General features: G+C 44.4%; 1 protein-coding gene across 4 annotated transcripts in view; it reads left to right on the forward strand.

Moving 5' to 3' along the window:
* Positions 1-19326, forward strand: part of LOC119465296 (ornithine decarboxylase) — a 55531-nt gene that overhangs the window by 24996 nt on the left and 11209 nt on the right. For all 4 annotated transcript variants that reach the window (XM_037726089.2, XM_049655956.1, XM_049655957.1 and 1 more), the window contains 4 exons: positions 1545-1637; positions 3481-3577; positions 7007-7083; positions 18104-18270. In XM_037726089.2, the coding sequence (XP_037582017.1) occupies positions 1554-1637; positions 3481-3577; positions 7007-7083; positions 18104-18270 (425 nt within the window). In that variant the 5' untranslated portion in view covers positions 1545-1553. The remainder of the gene's footprint in view (positions 1-1544; positions 1638-3480; positions 3578-7006; positions 7084-18103; positions 18271-19326) is intronic.

A 19326-nucleotide genomic window follows, 5' to 3' on the forward strand; every position in this document is an offset into this window, starting at 1 on the left:
GGGCTAGGCTAAGCACTACCAAGTCATCTGCAGTATTTCCCGGAATTTATTGACTATTGATCAATTATCAATTAGCTATTGATTGGCTATCGCAAGGTATTGACCACATATTTGGGCTAGGCTAAGTACTACCAAGTCATCTCCAGCATTTTACGGAACCTAATGATTACGGATCGATTATCGATTAGCTATTGATTGGCTATGAATTGGCTATCGCAATGTACTGGCCACATTTTTGGGCTAGGCTAAGCCCTACGAAGTTATCCCCAGCATTTTCTGGAATTTATTTATTATTGATTGATTATCGATTAGCTATTGATTGGCTATCGATTCGCTATCGATGACTGCCTATACGCTTAAGTAGTCCCAATCATGCTTAGCCAGACTTACCAAGACTCAGCTACGCTAGTTCACATGGGTATGTGCCACTGCGCTTGGACACTTTCTACACAGCCGCCAGGATCGGCCCAGATATTCTGTTCGCGGTTGACACATTACGCCTGGCTTAAACACCTCCGCTGTGAAAAGCTTTGATTGGTACAACAACGTCCGGTGCGCAAGTCTGGCTGGTCAGCCACCAGTCACCGCCCAACACGTCCCTTGGCTCACACCTTCAGTATATTCCTCGTTCTTTGGGATCTGTTGATTGTGTTCATCTTCACCCGTCCAGACCTTGTCCTCGACGCCTCTTTTTGTGCTTTGTGTCCGTCAGTGCGCTGGTCGTATCAATACGTCCCTTAAGGCGCATTTACACGATGAAATGAAGCAGTGGTTTTCGCCACGGACAGCGCATCACGTGACGCGTGCGTCAGCAAACATGCTGCGCTCGGCGAATCCGGCCTTTTCTGCACGCACACTGGATATAAAATGCTGGCCGGCATTTTCGTCCTTTTGCTTGGCGGTCTTCTGTCCTCCATCAAGCCTAGTAAGCGTCAAATCTTTCTATGTGGGCTGTGGAATCGTTTTTGTAATCACGAACGCAAGATCTTGCTTTGCTGTTTTGCTGCCGATAAACATAGCTGCGATAATCGGAGAGAGTCACTGAGAAGGACACTCTCGCCTCTAACACATGACTGACGAAAAGTGACTAGAACGAATCCTCGCAAATGTCTGCCGTTATTTCTTTAAAAGTGAACTTCATCTGTAATTGTTTCAACATGAATTTAGGACTTCAAACACTTTCATTTTGCCTGAAGAATGCGGCTACTTTCAGGGTATTTAGATTTTGATCTGATTCATATCAAGGTTCTAAAATTCCAATTGCAAATTTGAAGATTTAGCTCTTCAACCTGCAACGGAAGACAGAGCTTTGTTGTAGAGGAGGTATTGTTGAGCTAGCTGATTGAGGCTTTTATTATTCCTCTCACTGTCAGCCAGTATCAACGGTATCTTGTTGGTGCCGACAGTTTCCGTTATCAGTGCAGAGGCCATATAAGAAGTCTGCGTGACAAGTACTTCGAAAGCAACATCACATAAATAAGTTGTTCTAGCAACGGTAATTAGCAGCGAGCAGCCCAGGTTAAAACCTTCCTTTCTTCCGGCAGGTGTACGAGATGGACAAGACAGCCGGAAACTCATCGACTATCCACACTGAAGGAAGTGTTGTTGACGTGGCCCAGGAAGTCATCAACTGCCAGGTGCGGATCGCAAATAGCTCATAAAAACTGTCCTTGTACAAGCGCGCGTCTAATTTATCAGGTATCTCTCGTTAGGCATATATTTGCCGACCTTCACATAAAGTCACCCGCGGACATAAATTATCAATGCACGTCCGGAACGTGCACATACAGAAAAAAATCAATAATTTGCAGAAGTAAAACAAAACAGCATTCATTGATGCAATAGCATTGTTTTCTTTTTTTGGCTCCAGGAAATTTATTTTGCTCTTGTGATCCGGTAAGTATCCGCACACACTTTCGCGTGCATCATTTCGCGTGTATTGGTCCAAAATATGCTTTCATACATAATGTTTCTCGAAACGAATTTAACAGGCTCGCCAGGGAAACCTTCACGATGATAGCTACGGTTTAAAATGCTGTTAGATATTACTACATTATACAACAGATATAGCTAAAAATATAGCAGGCGCTTCAAAGTACAGTTCTACATATATCGATGTGCTCACATAAACGGCAATGAGATGTATGAAAGAAAAATTATCGAGTTTTACGTGCCAAAACCACGATCTGATTATGAGGCACGCCGTAGTGGGGGACTCCGGAAATTTCGACCACCTGGGGTTCTTTAACGTGCACCAAAATCTAAGTACACGGGTGTTTTCGCATTTCGCCCCCATCGAAATGCGGCCGCCGTGGCTGGGATTCGATCCCGCGACCTCGTGCTCAGCAGCCCAACACCATAGCCACTGAGCAACCACGGCGGGTAATGAGATGTATGTAAATTGGTGTTATATCTGAAGTTCTCATAGGAGCAAGTCTTTTTAACGCCGCATAATACTCAACAATTATATGGACGGTCTCCATTGAATATGAAAAAAAAGAATGATATTGACTGGCGTGACACCTGAAGTAGAGCACTCGGTAACAACCCACTCTTCATAGAAGCTTGTGTCTATAGTACTCGCGAAGAAAAATTCTTTTTTGTTGAAGCTTTTGAGGGGCCTAACTAAATTTACCTTATAAACCGTAACTATATTGCTTCAGAATGATAGAGAAACTCAATTTGAAAAGCAGGATGAAATAGGCTTGTCTCCATTTTTGAAATTTGTGACAACGACCCAAGTAATTCACCAGCATATACAGCTTGCCCAAGTTTTGATTACGGTACTTTTAACCTTCATAACATTGTGCAGTCATTTTGTTTCGCAATATTTTTATTACACGATTGGGCAAGAAAATTGGTTCTCTTTGAAGCGTTTTGCTCAAAACTTCTGCAGATTAGTTACCGAAGGAAGATGTGAATTTTTTTTAGTGTCTACCGGAGATACTGGATCACTAGACGCGAATTTTTATCAACGTCTCTTTATGGTCCGAGCTGCATAATGTACTTTAAACGTTATTATTTTACCAAAAGAAACGCATTCTCCAGACACAGTAGCCTAACGAAGACAATGCACTCTAACAATACGACTAAATTAGATACTAAATAACAGATTGCTAGAATGATATTTTTACGCAAAACGCAGTAAACAGTGGAAGACTTTAAAAAAAACGTTAGCCTCCAGCATTTCATATGCCCATGTTTAGTTTGCTACAAAACGCTTACTCTCTTGGAACTGCAATATAGCAAAGCTTACACCAAATATTTCTTGATTGAGAGAAACAAAATCAATTTTTGTGAATATTTTGTAATGACTGAGAACATATGTATGCAAGAGTAATGAAACTGCGGTTTCCTGGCATAAAAATAGCGTATTTCACCAGGAAATTGTGCATCGCGTATTCTTTGAAAAGTTAGGAGCTGTCTATATACTGGTCGTTTATAGACTCATAACCTTCTGTTTTATGATCGCATTGGCAGGAATACGATGACGCCTTCTTCATTTGTGACGTCCGCGATCTCCTCAGCAAAGTGGAACTATGGAAGCGTGAGCTGCCGCGGGTCAGCCCGTTCTACGGTAAGTGTGACAATAAGTATCTAGAGACTCAAGACCGCACATCAATTTTGCGGAAACCAGCAAGCTGCAGGGAGGTTCATGAAAAGGAAAATGTACATGTACATGCCACCATGCATGTCAGCGTACATGTCATCACCGTGACTGTAGCCTGCAGTTGCAAAGGAAAGTCATACATCTGCGGTTCGTACTGGTTCCTTGTGTTGCTTCCGGCTACAGCCGATTGGAGGGCATTTGTCTTCAGCAGCAAAGCTGTTAGCCTCTCGGTTGTCAGCATTTTTTGCTTCCGCGTTGGTTAGCAAAATTGTGGGCCAATTCCGGCGGCAGAGGCTTCAAGCACTCAGCAAAGTTAAACGAAAAGTGCATACACTCTTTGGAATCACGTATGCAACAATACGGAACAGCATTCCTTTCAATAAAGCACAATCACAAAACAAGCATCCTAACCACATAATTGATGACAAGGCGCCCGTAATAGGAATGCGAAGCATGTAGCGCTCTCCCTATACCTTTCTCGGTAAAGCTTTCTGTTGCCCAAGCTGCCACGCCGACGACAGCTTGCGAGGTGGGAAGGGAGGTCTCTAGTCTTTCGTACGCATATAAAAGAACAAGCCTAGCAACTGGTTTCATTCAACAAGGTTCTAGAACAATTGATGGAAACAAGACTACACAAGTACTACACGAAATTTAACATATTAGCTTCCTCTCAGTTTGCTTTCCGCCTAGGGTTGTCTACGGACGCTGCCATCGCATGTTGCACAGATAATAATTAATCGTACATCGATCATGTTGACCATTCAGCTTCTGTATTTATAGATTTTTCTGGGGATTTTGGTTCTATGATCATCAGATTATTTTCTTGAAACTTGAATGTTATGGTATTGTGGGGCCAGCCCTAGCACTGCTAAAAAGCTTTTTATCTAATAGACGGCAGCTTGTTGTTGATGATTCTTTTTCTAATCCCTCATATAATGTTAAAGGTGTTCCCCAAAGATCTATTTTAGGACCCCTTTTGTTCTTAGCATACATTAGTGACTTGCCTTATTGCCTTTCCAGCTCCAAGTGTATTCTATGCAGACACCACCATCTTTGCTCACAGCCCCGACCTTAACGTCTCAATTTCCCAGTTACAAGCAGATGTCAATTCCTTAGAGCAGTGGTGCGCAGCAAACCGGCTCTCAATTAACTTCTCTAAATCTTCTTTTATGCTTTTTTTATTCACCAAACAGAAAAAAATGTGTCTCCGTGTCTTTTAGTCAACAACCACGCTCTAACTTCATGCGATCATGTTACTTTTCTTGGAGTCATTGTTGACACTCATCCTGGGTTTCATAAACATATTTCTTCAGTCTGCATTAGAATATCCTTTGGCATACGTGCCTTCCTTAAAACAAGATTCTTCTTCCGCCTCCATGTCCTCACAACACTTTATCACGCCTTTATACACAGTCATGTAAGCTACTGTATCTCATCATGGGGTCACACATACTCCGTTCACCTTTCCCCATTGAATAAACTCCAGAAACAAGCAGTTCGCATTATTAATTTCGCTTCACGGTGTTCACCTTATTTTCCCATTTTTGTTCATCTTGATATTTTGCCTTTGTCTAAACTTTATTTTTATATTATAGGCATTATATTCTTTAAATTTATAATCATGACCTCACTTTAGACATTTTTCCACAACATGTGCTCTCTACTCCCCATTCTACTCGCTTCGCTACTCATCGTAACTTGCTCTTGCCTAGTATCAGTACTAATAAATGGCAGATCCACTTTGCTTTTTTTAGTAATATTTCGGAATAGTTTATCTACGCATATGACATCTGTTACTTGTTTGCAAATGTTTAAGAAAAAGCTAAAATAATTTCAGTTTTTAAACTATAAATAACCCCACCTACCAGTGAACGTTATTGATACACTTATATGTATTTTTCCTTTGTAATGTCTAAGCTCTCTCGTTTGCTTGCTTTTTTTTTGCTTTGTAGTTTTGCTTGTTATACTTGCACAGGAGGTCCCGCCAACGGTGATTAAAACCTTGGGACCTCCTTCTGTATATGTACAACTAGGTAACATTTTAGGTACGTAATAAACTTGAATTGAATTGTTGTTGTAGGACCATTATGGTTAAGCAACGCATAGTAGGACTCCCGAGGATAAGCGTGAATACATAGGGAAAAAACGGCTATACCACCAGCGGCTGCATGCTGCCTAAATTGTAATTACTACCATTACTCTAAAATAAGAAAGCATTGCATACCACCCTCAGCAGTTGCAGTGGCGTTTTTGATAGATTCGCTTAGCTTCGCAGGGCCGGGAATGGGGGTAATCTTTTCTTCCTTTCCTTCTGTACACAGAATATTAACGTATTACTGGTTGAAACACAGGAAGAATTATTATGAAGGTACACAAATCGAATTTCCTAAATGTGAATGTTAGGGAGTACGCCAAACAGCACAGAGGTTCATAGGAAGGTGAGAGACAAACTGCTCAACTGTGGGCGAACAATGGATGACTGAGGCAGGAGCGAACGTTTTGAACTCGTGATGTAGTAGACAAGTGCCTGTTGCCGAATTGGTGGCTTCAGCCTAAAACATTCTTGTTCGCCCACTGCTGTCTATTAAACAATGGTGGCAGTGTTCGCCACTCTTCTTTATGACTCATTTGTTTTACTAACAAATTATTGTGTTTTACTTTTGAGTGTTTGCGCAGCTCAAGTTCAATGCTCGAGGTGAAACTATACCAATATGACATGCAGATATATCGAACACATGCTGAAAGTATATTTTGCGTCGATAAATGCATTATAATAAAGAAACAACGTCAGCATACTGGCAGCGACACCCTGGACAGAGTAGTTAGCAAGGTTGCCATTGGCATTATAGCGAAGAAGATAGTTCAGTGTACCTACTCAGTATACGTATATGTCCGTATGTTCAAACGATAATGGTTTTTGTCTCTCCATTTACGTACTTGTACAATGAGTTTTTATCAAACTATGTTGGTGCGGGCGGTGTTGTAATGTTTATGAAGGAAACGGCATTTATTAGAATTTTAAAGATGGCTACAAATGTTTCTACAGGCAGAGTATGGAGTCAGGTGAAGCAAGAAAGAGGTTATTGAAGATTACTTCACGAGACACGCATCTTTCCGCGAACCTAAGTTAGACTGACGATGAGAATGACATTGATGATGATGATGTAACATTTGACAGCGAGACAGACGTCTTAGATAGTGTTCATTTCATAACTCTGAATAACATTGCAACCAAAATATGAGGTTGTTAAAGCTGTCGTCCCAAATCGAGAAGTCACCATTACACCACTTTATTTTTGTTTGCCCAGGTTGGCGGTGATTTCATTCTTTACATCTGACATATCGCGGCCAGTCTTTTCTAGAATAGGATAACGCTTATGTCAATCTTCATTTCAGCCATCAAGGCCTGCACAGATCCCGTTGTGCTTAAGCTCTTGAAAGACAGTGGAGTCAATTTCGACTGTTCGAACAGGGTGAGCTGACATAAAACATTTTGAAACTATTGTTGAAAAAGACACCTTGCTTGCATATATGTTCAAAAGAGGAACATAAAGATATTAGCAGAAAACAAGATGGAAAAGCGAAACCATTAAAATTGTTTCATGATGCCAAAATGTTTCTGTTGCGTGTTACAAAAGCAGTGGCATAGAAACAGACGCTTTAATGAGAATTATAGCGCAACATTAGGACGAACTTTCACTGCACCTACAGTAAAGTAACACGGCATTCCGCTGTCAAGTACTGATACGGAGTAACGTGTTTGCTCTGCACTAACATAAAAATTAACAGATGTTTCGCTGTGAGTATGGTCTTGCAAAATAATTTAAATTGTGTTAGTGGCAGTTATAAATGCATTGCTCATATACAAGATTGTTTATTTAACATTTTCGAAGGCTATCAGGGCAAAAATGATCCATTTTGCAAAGGTTTAGCATCCTTCATTGAAAGTGAACTGTGTGAGATCTTGCAATCAGCTTTCAATATGGAGGCGTAGGAATGGGATACGTTTTTCACCCGTTCATATTTCAGGAATCAGGCCTACTGGGCCCATGAGACCTCCTTTATCTGTCTCCCCGCGAATAATTCCAGTGTCATTGTATAAACCGCCGACATCATTAGCGTGAACGTATTTTTTGAAGAAACTTGTGCATTTTATTTAGTTCATTCATTTAAAATTTGTTCAGTATACGTGCAGTAGTAGTTTATGTAGCGTATCCGGTCGACGCTACAGAACATGACGCAAAACGAGATGATTCACCAAGCTATAGCTTGTGCGGTACTCTGCTTGTAATAGGCACCTGCGCAGCCTATCAGAGGTGACTCACGGATTTGAAATGTCGGTCGCCATTAAACATGATGATGAATGTAGTGTTTTGTGGCGCAAGGGCCAGCCATTAAACATAAATACTGCATTACATCCGCTGTTCATTGAACGGGAACATCCGTCCCAATGAGCAATGAATGTTTGGTGCAATCAAAAGAGGAAGGATGCATAAAAAGGCGGAGAGGTTACCCAAAGGTAGCATAAAAAGAAAAAGAGAGTGTAAGGGGAGAGAGCGAGAGAGAGATGAGCACAAACAAACCGCGTACACTATAGAGCGGTAGGGGGCGGTGTTCTTAAAGTCTATAGTGATGACCCGTAGACCGCAGGAACCTTACTAGCGCGAGTAAGGCCTTCAGCACGGATGATTTTTCGGAGCACTCACCTAAAGCTTTTAGTTCCGTTAGGTGACGATTATCCAATTGGTCCAGCACTCTGCACAGCACTTGTCTCTCCGCACTTATAGCGCGGGCAGGCACAGATAGTGTGTTCGAGCATCTCATCGTTGCTGCACATGTCGCACGCGGGGCCATTCTAATAAGGAAGGCATATGTGTTCGTAAATACAACGCCTAGCCACAGACGGTACAGCATGGTCTGTTCACGTCATGGTAATCTAGGCGGGAGATGCATCCGTATATCCGGAGACAACGAACGCAAACGGCACATGGTGAAAGTGTTCGAGTCCCACAGGGGTATAGTGCATTCACGGGACATCAATCGCAGCCCAGCCGCAGCGTCTGTTCGCGAAAGATCGGGCGGATTTGTCAGCGTGGTCATTCTCGCTGATGTTGCAATGTCCTGGAAGCCATTGAAAGATTATGTTGTGTCGCGTGTCATGGCTGCGATGATGTATCTCTCGTATTTATGAGGCCAGTTCTTCATTTAGCCCGTGGCGCATTGGCCTTTGTATACAATGGAGGGCTGTCTTGGAATCACTAAATTCTGTCCATTGTTATGGTGGTTCCTGATTAATGAAATCAAGTGCAACACGGAATGCCGCAAGTTCTGCACCCGTCGAGGTGGTAAAAAATTAAGTTTTTAGCTTGATCTCTTCAGATTTTGCCGGAATAATTACTGCAGCAACAGGGCTGTTGTGTGTTACCTAGCCATCTGTGCAGACATGTTGCCTGAATCTGTGGACATTGTAAGTGCGTTCCAAAGTTGCTTGCTTCAAAGCTTGCATCGGCGCTCCAGCTTTCTTTTTTGATGCCCGGAATTGTGAATTGTACTTGAGGCTGGTGCAGGCACCACAATGGGGCTGATAATCGTCTAGCAGGCATAAACTGTGATGGCAAGTAGGACTGTCATACAATACTTTTGGCAAATGTTGAATGTGGCCTCTCCTGGCAAGCAAGGAAGATGGCGTGAGGGAGTCCGAGTCAGATGTTGGATGTGTGCCCTCGGGACATCTGTGGCAATGTAGACTGTCAAAGGCGAGTCTCTGGCAACGGCCCCTATCGCAATTGATGACGTAGTTTTTGGGAAACCAATACAAGTTGTGAGTGCTTGGGCTTGCACACTGTGGAGTCCGCAGATATTTGTAGTGCAAGTATTTGCTATTACAGGTAAACTGTACCGCAGGAAGCCCAGAAATAGCGCTTTATATAGTTGCACCATTGATGGTAGTGTTCCACCCTGGGACTTCCCGCCGAGAAACGCGAGAAGGTCCACAATGGCAGCCAAACGGTTTCTCATGCACGAGACGTAAAGACTCCAAGACAAGTCTCTATCAATGTTGACGCCAAGAAATCGGTGCGTTCGTCTGTATTGCACATTTTGGTCTGTAATCCACAAAGCATGCGGGGACATCGCTTTGCGAGTATAAGCAACGAGTGCACACTTCTTAGGTGAGAGCTCCAGGTCTTGCCTTCTTAGATATGTTGACAAGGCCGTTGAAGCCTTTTGAAGCCGTGCGCGGACTTGTACACGTGTCACTCCTGAAGCCTATATGTAAATGTCGTCTGCTTATATGAAGAGCTGCACGCTTTGCAGTAACGAATCATAGAGACCAACGAGCACCAGGTTGAACAGGGTAGGGCTAAGTACTCCGCCTTGCGGTACGCCAGGACTGGTATAGCTGGATGGCGCTGGTCCATCTTCAGTCAAAATAAAGAAATATCTTGGAATAAAATAGCTGCGTATTCAGCGAAAGACGTGTCCACCAATTCCTACAGCTTCTAAGGCGGCCAGAATTGCATAATGATGTAGATTGTCGTAGGCATTTTTAACATCAAGGAATAAGGCCGCTGTGATTCGTTTCAGTTGTTTCTGGTGCTGTACGTAAGTTACAAGGTCAATACCGCTATCTATTGACGAGCCGTCCTGCGTCAAAAGCTAGCAATTACCTCTGGATAGACGTTGGAAAATTCCAAGTACCATTGTATCCGTGTAAGGATCATTGTCTCCATTGCCTTGCCGACGCAGCTGGCCAGTGCTATTGGACGGTAATATGACAATTTCAATGGAGATTTGCCAGGCTGGAGGAGCGGAACAAGACGACTAGATTCCCACGTGGTCTCTACCACGTGGGAGAGACCACGCCATGATGCGTTGTATAGGCCAAGAAGTGCACCTCTGGTCTCTTGACCAAGGTTTGCAAGCGCAGAGTTGTGATACCATCAGGTCCTGGTGACGAAGATCACCTGCACCCAGCGAGTGTGGCCTCCAGTTCTTCGATGGAGAAAGGAGCGTCCATACGAAGATCTCGGGTGCCAGGCGATATAGTAGGAAGAAGTGTGCAAGGCTGGAACGTCGGAGCCGCGATCCTTGCGCAGTATACTTTGCTACGTCGCCTTCTCGGCGTGCTTGATGGCGGGCCACATACTTAAAAGAACGGTGCCGTTGAGGAGGTGTTCGACGTCCACGGACTGTTCTACAGACAACCGAGAGAGGTTTACACGGATATACAGACTCACAAAAAGATTTCCAGCGTTGATTTTGCAGTACAGCAATGGGACGCTGAATTTTTTTTAATGCGCCTGGCCTCCCTAAGGTCGTAAACCGATTTAGCCCATCTCTACCGTCGCTCCACTCGCCGAGGGAGTGCACGGAGGCTTTGTATTTCCGCCTCAAAATCCGTGTATTTCTCCAATGGCCGAAACGAATACATAGCATCCTGCACGGCCTTGGCGATCTGAATTTCCACTGTGGACAAAAGGCTTCGTGGCATGCGTCTTCCATAGGTGATTTAAACACGGTCCAATCTATTGTTTGTTGAAGATTTGAAGAAGCCGATTCGGCTTGGCCTTTTATCTTCAGGTAGGTAGAAATGTGGTCGTTTCCGGGGGTTTCTATATCTGCGAACCAATGGACGCTGCGAGTGAGACATCGCGAGACAAAAGCTAAGTCTAAACAACTGCTGTACGTCCGGCCGCGGAGAAAAGGGGGACTGCCATTGTTTAGGCAGCAAAGTTCATGGTGGCAGGCAAAGGAAACAAGGTTTCTTACTTTGGAATTTAAATTTATGCGTCCCCAAAGTGAATCATGCGCGTTAATGTCCCTAACAGCAATCCATGAACCAGGAGTTTCATCTAAATTGTCACTCAGTCTCTGCCTGTCGAATCAACTTGACAGAGAAAGGTAAGCACCCGCTAGAGTGAACGCAAGTTTGTGTTTTTTCAGAGTCAAACAGACATACTGATTACCGTCATGAGGCCGGACTGGAAGAACAGCATAAGTCAACTTTGGAGCAGATGATCACTTTGATAATGTCATTACAAGTCGATGGCACGTAAGGCTCATAGCCTGAGAGCCGGACAGGTTTCTGTAGGTTCGGCTTACAGACAACAATTATGGGGAATCGAACGGCGAAAACGTTCTGGGGAAAATCAGCAATACGTGATTTCAGGCCACCAGTGTTCCGTTGCATATTGGACGCTTCCTTTACTTGTATTAAGAAGGGCTGAGACGGTAAAGCCATTGCTCTTGCTATTCGAGGCTCGCGAGAACCGGATCCAGACCGTCCAGCACTCGCAGTCCACCCCAAGCAGATGGCATCTGCCCGTCATTTATCAACACGCGAATTACTTTCATTAGAACTTGATGATTTCGATTACTTGCTTTTCCTGACCTTGCACACGATCTGTGCCGTCATTGGTGCGTCGGTTGTCAACCGTCTGTCTTTGTTCTGCTGGAGGACTTAATGCCGGAAGTGCAGGCCAGGCGTTTGCAGTAGACGGATTCACAGAGTCACCAGACGCCATGTTGTGAGTTTGGGTGACCGCCTTCGGAGCACCAGCTGCTGGAATTAGCGTCTCTCCTACGACGGTATCTGTATATTTGCTAGACCAAGGTCGTCTTCGGCGGGCACAACGCCGTCGCACTTTGGCGGTGGCCTCTCTGTGCGTAGAGTTGTGCTCTCACCATTTGCTTGAGGACTTTCCGCTCGGTCTTGTATCTCGGGCAGTCTTTCGACGATGCTTCATGACACTTGAAGTCAGTTGCGCAGCAAGCATCAGCGCTGTGCTGCCACGAGCATTTTGGGCAGACCGTCGAATTTTTGCATATACTGCTGACATTCCCGATCTTCAAGCAATTACGACACTGAAGTGCTCTTTGAATGAGAGGTCGCACTGGATGACGAAAAAATGCAACTTTAACTTGTGACGGCAAGCTACCTCCCTTGAAGGTTATCTCAAACAACGTGATTCTCCTATGCGACGGACTTCAATATTATTTACATTTGCTGTGGCGGGTTTAACCAAAATAGGCAAGTCGTTGTCGTTGGTTGACTCATCGACATCATAAATCATACCTGATGAAATATAGCTGTCCTGTGGTATTGTGTTGCGAACATTTATCATGTCCAGCCCTTTGACTGTGCTCAAGATGTCCAGCGCTGCTTTGTTCCTGACATCGACCGCAAGAATAATCTTACGGGTGTTAATTCTCACATCCATAACCTCGCTCAGAAAGCCATATATGTCACTAGTGTGACAGATATGGCTTTCCTTTTTAGCCGATTCAGGTCGTCGGCTGGCGTCTCGGACAAGAAGAGGATGGTATGGACCGTATCAGTGTTCTTTGACGTCACCGTCGTTCTTGTTGAAGACGAGGAAGCAGTGACAATTCCTCTGTTTTATTTTTGCCGTACAACTGTCAAGTAGTCACCGTCATCGGACACATCTTCTGAAGCCGAGTAGTACAGCATGGTGTCCTCGGTGCGTGTGTCGCTCATAAGGTGGTAGCGCTTTTTCAGAGCGCTTGACACTGTGACGTCTGTCTCGTCCGGACACCTAGCTGACTCCACTTCCATCACGGAATTCTCGAGAGCGGCGGCTCCCGAAAACACGCAAAAATACTCATAAAATAAGAGCACTAGAAAAAGAGGTTCACGCAAGAACCACTTCGTCGTCGTCGTCTCCCTGGTACAATCAGAATAATTGCGCTACGCATTGCCAACAAAGCTTGGCTTAATCGGGTACAAAAATATTTCTAAAACAAACCTGCATGAACTAAATTGCATCACGTAATTAGGAGCTGTTTCTCTGGCGGTATTTTCACAAACTCGTGGTATACATTCAATGCCGTGGCAGGCGAGTGTGAGTACCAAATCAGCTTGCTTAATACCCATATATCTGAAGGCTTCGCTTATGTGGCGAGTTGGAGTAATTGTAGGAAATTATTTCTGCCGAAAACAAAATAAAAATTGCATAGGGCGTGATGACGGTCACTGTACTGAAGGGCTTCTGGCAGATTTCCACGAAGTGTGGCTGTTTACCGTGGGCCCAAATAACGGTATACACGAGTGCCTTCCGTTCCACCCACATCAAAATGTAACTGCCACAATGGGGAACAGAACCCGCCGCCTCGTGCTTAGCAGAGCAACACTCCAGTCACTTTGCCATCACTGCGGGTCCAGCTCAACTAATATATCACTTGCATAGAGAAATCCATTGATATCGTCATAACTCTAGCAGATCTACCATTCTATTGATTCCGTTTTCGTTCGAACATCGCTGAAATTGATCATTCATGCCCAGTGAACAGCATTCCGCAAACAGACCGCAAAGGCTGTCATGTGGGTGCGATCTGGGATAGAACAATGACTATTCGTGCTATGTTGACGAAGCTCACAAATGGGTAATTGTGTGCCCTGTGATCTAAATTGTTACTTTGTCACTTCAGGGTTTGTTAATTTTCCTACGCACCTTTAGTTGGCAATAGCCAGCGACACAAATGAACGTTAAGAAAAATCGGAAGACACTTTGTCGAGACTAAAGTGTGAAACGGCGGAAGCCTGACGCCATTGCCTGTTAAGGGGTCTGTTAAAGGAGTGTGTGGCCGCCTGGAACTGTTGCAGCGCCGCTGGTGGATCAGGAGACACGTCTTCCATGGCGGTGTCGGGGTGTAGTTGGCTGTCCTCTTCATGCACTTCGCTCGATTGACTTGTACTTGCTCGGCTTGCCGCGGCAAGATGGCGGTCACGGCGCTTCCGAGCTTCATTTGCCTTGGTACCAGGAGGTGCAGCGAGTCGCTTCAAACGCACTGCCTCTCTTGTGTTGGCCCGTCGCGCCCCTGGACTCTATGGTGTCGGACGCGTCTCGCCGCCCTGATGCAAGCGACGTATACGTTCAGCCTCTCTTGAGCGCCGCTCGCGTGCAGCGGCTGCCGCACGTCGCGGGTTGGAAGACACTGGTTGGAGTGGAGCAGACGACAAAAGGGATAGGCAAGCAGCTAGGCGCCGTTGCTATAGCAACTATAGCAATGACGAAGAATCCGAAAGGCCCGCGCGGCGCCGAAGCACCCCGACACCCGCACTTGACCACAATGACGTTACGCACACGAGCCAATCAGGAGGTGCACACCTGTGCCTAGCGACAGTGACGTCACGACACAGAGGACACCAATTAGGAGGCCGGAAAGCTGTGACAGTTTCTGCTAATGGTGGATGACCTTGACAATGAGCCATTAAAGGCTTCTGCCTTAATAGCCGCTCACTTTTCCGATGACGAGGTGGTGGCGATTTTGTTTGCTCCCAAAAATATTTCTAAGCAAGAAAAGCGTAGTGCATTACTAAACAGTGCACACAATAAAGTACGTATTGTAGAAAACTTGCGGAAAGAACTAGTAAGCAGCAAAGATGACAGATTAATGTTGTTGAAACAAAAATCACAGGTTGTGGAATATATTACTGCCATTTTAGAACATTTTTGCAGCGAGGCTGTTTATGGCTAGGCTTCTATGCATTTTTAGTGTGCGTGTGCAAAAATGTGGGCCGATCCTGGTTATTGTCTAGAAAGGATCCAAGTGCAATGGCCCATAGACATGTGGACTCCAGATGGTTGCCTCCGGGACATGTATCATGCCATTGAACTACCCTTGTCACACCTGGGACCCAAAGAAGTCCCAGGTGTACCTGACGTGTCGTATTGCCTTTCTCTCGACGGCTGGAAGAATTTTCGCTTCCGCTTTGTTTTCACTCACCTCAAACTTGTCCTCTATTTCGGTAGAGATCTGCGAGCGCGTGTCAGCGATCAGCTCATCTTTGTTGATGATGAGCTCACGCTCACCCTCACCTTAGTCTGCAGCTTCAGCAGTTGTCCCCACTGCGTCCGTGCTTTGGTGTTTCGGCTGACAATTGCGTGCGTACTAAGTGCACCGCTTGCATGTACTGCTTGCTGTCCACGCAAAGGACTAGCGCCAGTCGGTAGGGTTTGCAGAATCGTGCAGAAATTGAGAGCAGCGCGAGCCCGGCTGACCATGTGGGAGATATCGGGTCCTGGTACTTCCAGTGCATCGGTTATTTTGGCTTCGTTCTCATCATGGCCGCTTACGAGTTTCTGATTTTGACCCTTATTTGAGCGAGGCACCGTTCTTTTTCATCTAGGTCGTCTAAAAGGACTCGCTATTCGATAGACGGCAGCTTGGTTGCTTACGAGATTTCAATAGCTTTGGACTGTGACTCGGGTACCGGCTTCTCTAATGAAGCCATGCTGACGATGCAGTCGGTTCATTATCGGTTGTACGGATGGCAGCCTCCTTCCATGATTTCACCGAACCATAACGTAAAGAACGAATAAACTGCGGGTCCACCGGATACGCTTGGTCGGCGCCACTGCTTTATTAGTACGTTTCCTCCTTGGCCGTGCGCGACACGATGCCGCGTGTCTCCCCCCTCTATCATTGGAAATTTTTAGTACTGCGGCATGAGGACACGTACGCTGCACGCAACATCTTTGCGGAACGTGGCAGCGTGTGTCACGACAGCGCTTTTGCAACGCCTACGCACACAAACCTACTGCGCCTTTTGTCTCGCGCTCTTTTTTAACTCTTTTGTATCGCGCTCTCCTGAATAAACGAGAACCACGAGAGCAGCCCGTGAAGCTCACCACGCACCTGCGCAAGAATTGGATGCCTGCGTGCGCAGCTGCCACGTTAGCATCAAGTACCATTCGTGTTGCGTTCTGCACATGCATCTTTTGCTGAACGTAGCGATCTCACGTAGGCAACGTGCGCAGTACTAAAACTGTCTATTAACAGTAGGCAAACACAATGCGCGTCTTTCCCGCACATGGAAGCCTTCTAACTCTCCACGCGTGAGTCGCCCCTGCATGGTCGATACCAGGACAGCACAGCGCTGATAATCCGAACGCGCATCGAATCTTCATAGTATTCTATCGCATAAACAATACCAAGATTCCGCAATGCTGGAATCCTAATGAAGCGAAGCCACTTTGAGTTAGCGAGGTCACAGCGTTTGTGGTAGTGCGCTGTATGGTTCTATGGATCACAGGTGCATGATCATGTCGCCTGTAGGAGTTAGCTGTCTGTGTCACGATGACAAAGTCTATGTATTTGATCCTTGGTGAACAAAGAATGCTGACGAGTGATGATGCACGCAGAAGTAAAGACGACATCTGAATACATTTCATGCTCCCGTACCTCTTCAACCACAGGTGGCACATACTCAATCCGGAGTATTGGCCAATTATTTTCCTATATCCAGCTGCAGGTACCATGTGGCCCATGTTCTTAACTCGGGGCGACAGGATCCGCCAAATGTGGAGAAGTGGCACACATTTTTTTTAATTTATGAAATCACAGACCTATAATGAATGGGTGAATTGAACCCGTTGCATACGCTAGTATAATGCTGCATTTTGCTTGAGTAAGCACGTACTGCTAAACTCCGTCGTCCTAAAAATGGACTACCGGGTTGGACAATATGTTCGACAGAGCGTGTTTCATTACCAATTGGGAAATTACAGCTTCTTTTTCTCACAATGACGACACCCAGAAATTAACTGCTGCGTCAATTTTAAGACAACGATTCGATTCTCATTATGTGAAAATGCGACATTAATTGACTGCACAATAAATCAAGATTTATTAGTGTTTAAGTACGATGAGTCTCAAGAAAATGCACGAAGGTTAAAGATACCACGCTGGCCTTCATTAAAAAACTCTTAAGCACCTTGGAATAAAATTACACGGTTTAACACATTTATCACCCATGCGTCTTAGTTATTGAATATATTATAAATATTGCGATCCTGCCGGTGGGTTCCGCTGAATATTTGCCCATAATGTATACTGAGTGATGGCGTCAGAGTTCGAATGCCGGTAGAGTTTGTCTAGCAGAAATTCTGTGTTGTCTCCATGAACGCTGCCATGTGTCATTATCGTCACAGGCAGCCCCTTTTTTGTCCGTTACCAAGTGCTTAGTAAACTTCAGTCACTGAGCTATGCTCTATAGCGTGTGCACTAAATTTTAATCAAGGACAACGCTGTGAGGTCAGCTGCCATTGTGGTTTCGAGTGATAAGAAATAGCGTAATAAGGTACATTGCAGTGAGTCCTATGGAGCAGCGTATAATATTCACGCGAGCGTTTGGCCTCCGCGTGACTATCAGATCAATTTTCTTCAATATATTAAAAATATTTACTGGAATTCCGCTTTGCTTTCTCTAATTTCTATCCATTAAGAGCCGCCATTTAAATTTATTACCCGTGCGTACGTTAGTTCAGTTTCAAAATGGGGTCTTTGTTAAGACATCCATATCTTACTTCACTTAGTACTAGAGCCTAAAATGACAAATTTATATTTTTTCTGCATGTAATAATTAGTATGTCTGCAGCTTGAAAATAGTTGGTGGGGACATTGTTATGCAATGTCGGAGGGCAAACTTACTTTCTCCTAATAAGACCTTTCTTCCCGGCTGCCTTGCAGAGGGAGATTGCTACCATGCTAAACCTGGGAACTTCACCCGATCGCATTCTCTACGCTCAGACAGTGAAAAATTGCTCGCACCTGGACTACGCTTTAGAGCACGGCGTTGACCTCATGACATTTGACTCTGCCGAAGAACTGGACAAAATACATCAAAAAGATGCAAGGTCTGAAAACGAACCTTTTTTTGCGGTTACAAAATGTAGAAGAAATCAACGACAAGTAGATTTTACATGTAAATATTTCTTACGCTGCTGTTTTAAGAGCAGACGTGTTGCATTAACAGTACACTACCAAAAAGGTACGTGCTATAACTACAATAAAAGTACTGAATGAAGGAAAGTCGAATGAAATACATCATTTCTCAATCGCCAAAACTGTACACATGTACAACTACATTTTCATGGCGCCATATGAGAAAAAGATGCAAGATACACAGATTGAGATGCGAAACAAAAGTATAATCTAGGATGGCGACTCTACAGATGCCAGATATATTGGTTCATGTTGAAAATTTCTTTCGGGCAATCTCTGTCAATATTTAGATAAAATACGGGAAACGCAAATGCGTACGCCAATTACTTACAAGGTGGAGAGTGCATGTGTATTGCGGTATACCTCAGTTACCTTGTATACCTAAATTTCGCCATGTCGACATTCTTCGGTCAACGAAAACAATATCTGTAGTGCAGAAATTAGCACCAATGTAATGTTTTGTGTAACAGTTCTTTATTACCTATTCTGTATTCCTACTTTAAACAATAATTTTTGGGAGTTTGCAATTGGGCTACAAGATTATGAATACAATGAGCATTTTTACACCAGCCTACATACGACATAAGGTAAAATACTTTCACGTAGCTTCTAAAACTTTTAGACCGAATCTTGGCATGTACTACTTTGCATTTTTTGGTGCGTATAGAATGAATCACCCATCAGTTGCGTGTAATATTAAGCCTCGCCTAAGAGATCATATAATTCTGTTGAAGCCCCTTCACGCTTAAATATGAACGTAATGTTACGGAAAGTGCCACTGGGCTTCGAGACATGAGAGCGCTACATCTTAATAAGGCACCTGCGTTTATTCATAAAAGTTACAAGCAGAAGCATGTTCTCTCTGTGTGTATATCTCTTACTTTATTTTTACAGTAGTAATAACGAAGCTGCATTAAAATCACTACTTAATATTAGGTGGGTCTCTGCTAACAACTTTAACCATGGAG

This window comes from Dermacentor silvarum, chromosome 9 (genome assembly GCF_013339745.2).
Source record: "Dermacentor silvarum isolate Dsil-2018 chromosome 9, BIME_Dsil_1.4, whole genome shotgun sequence".
Taxonomy (NCBI): Eukaryota; Metazoa; Arthropoda; class Arachnida; order Ixodida; family Ixodidae; genus Dermacentor; species Dermacentor silvarum.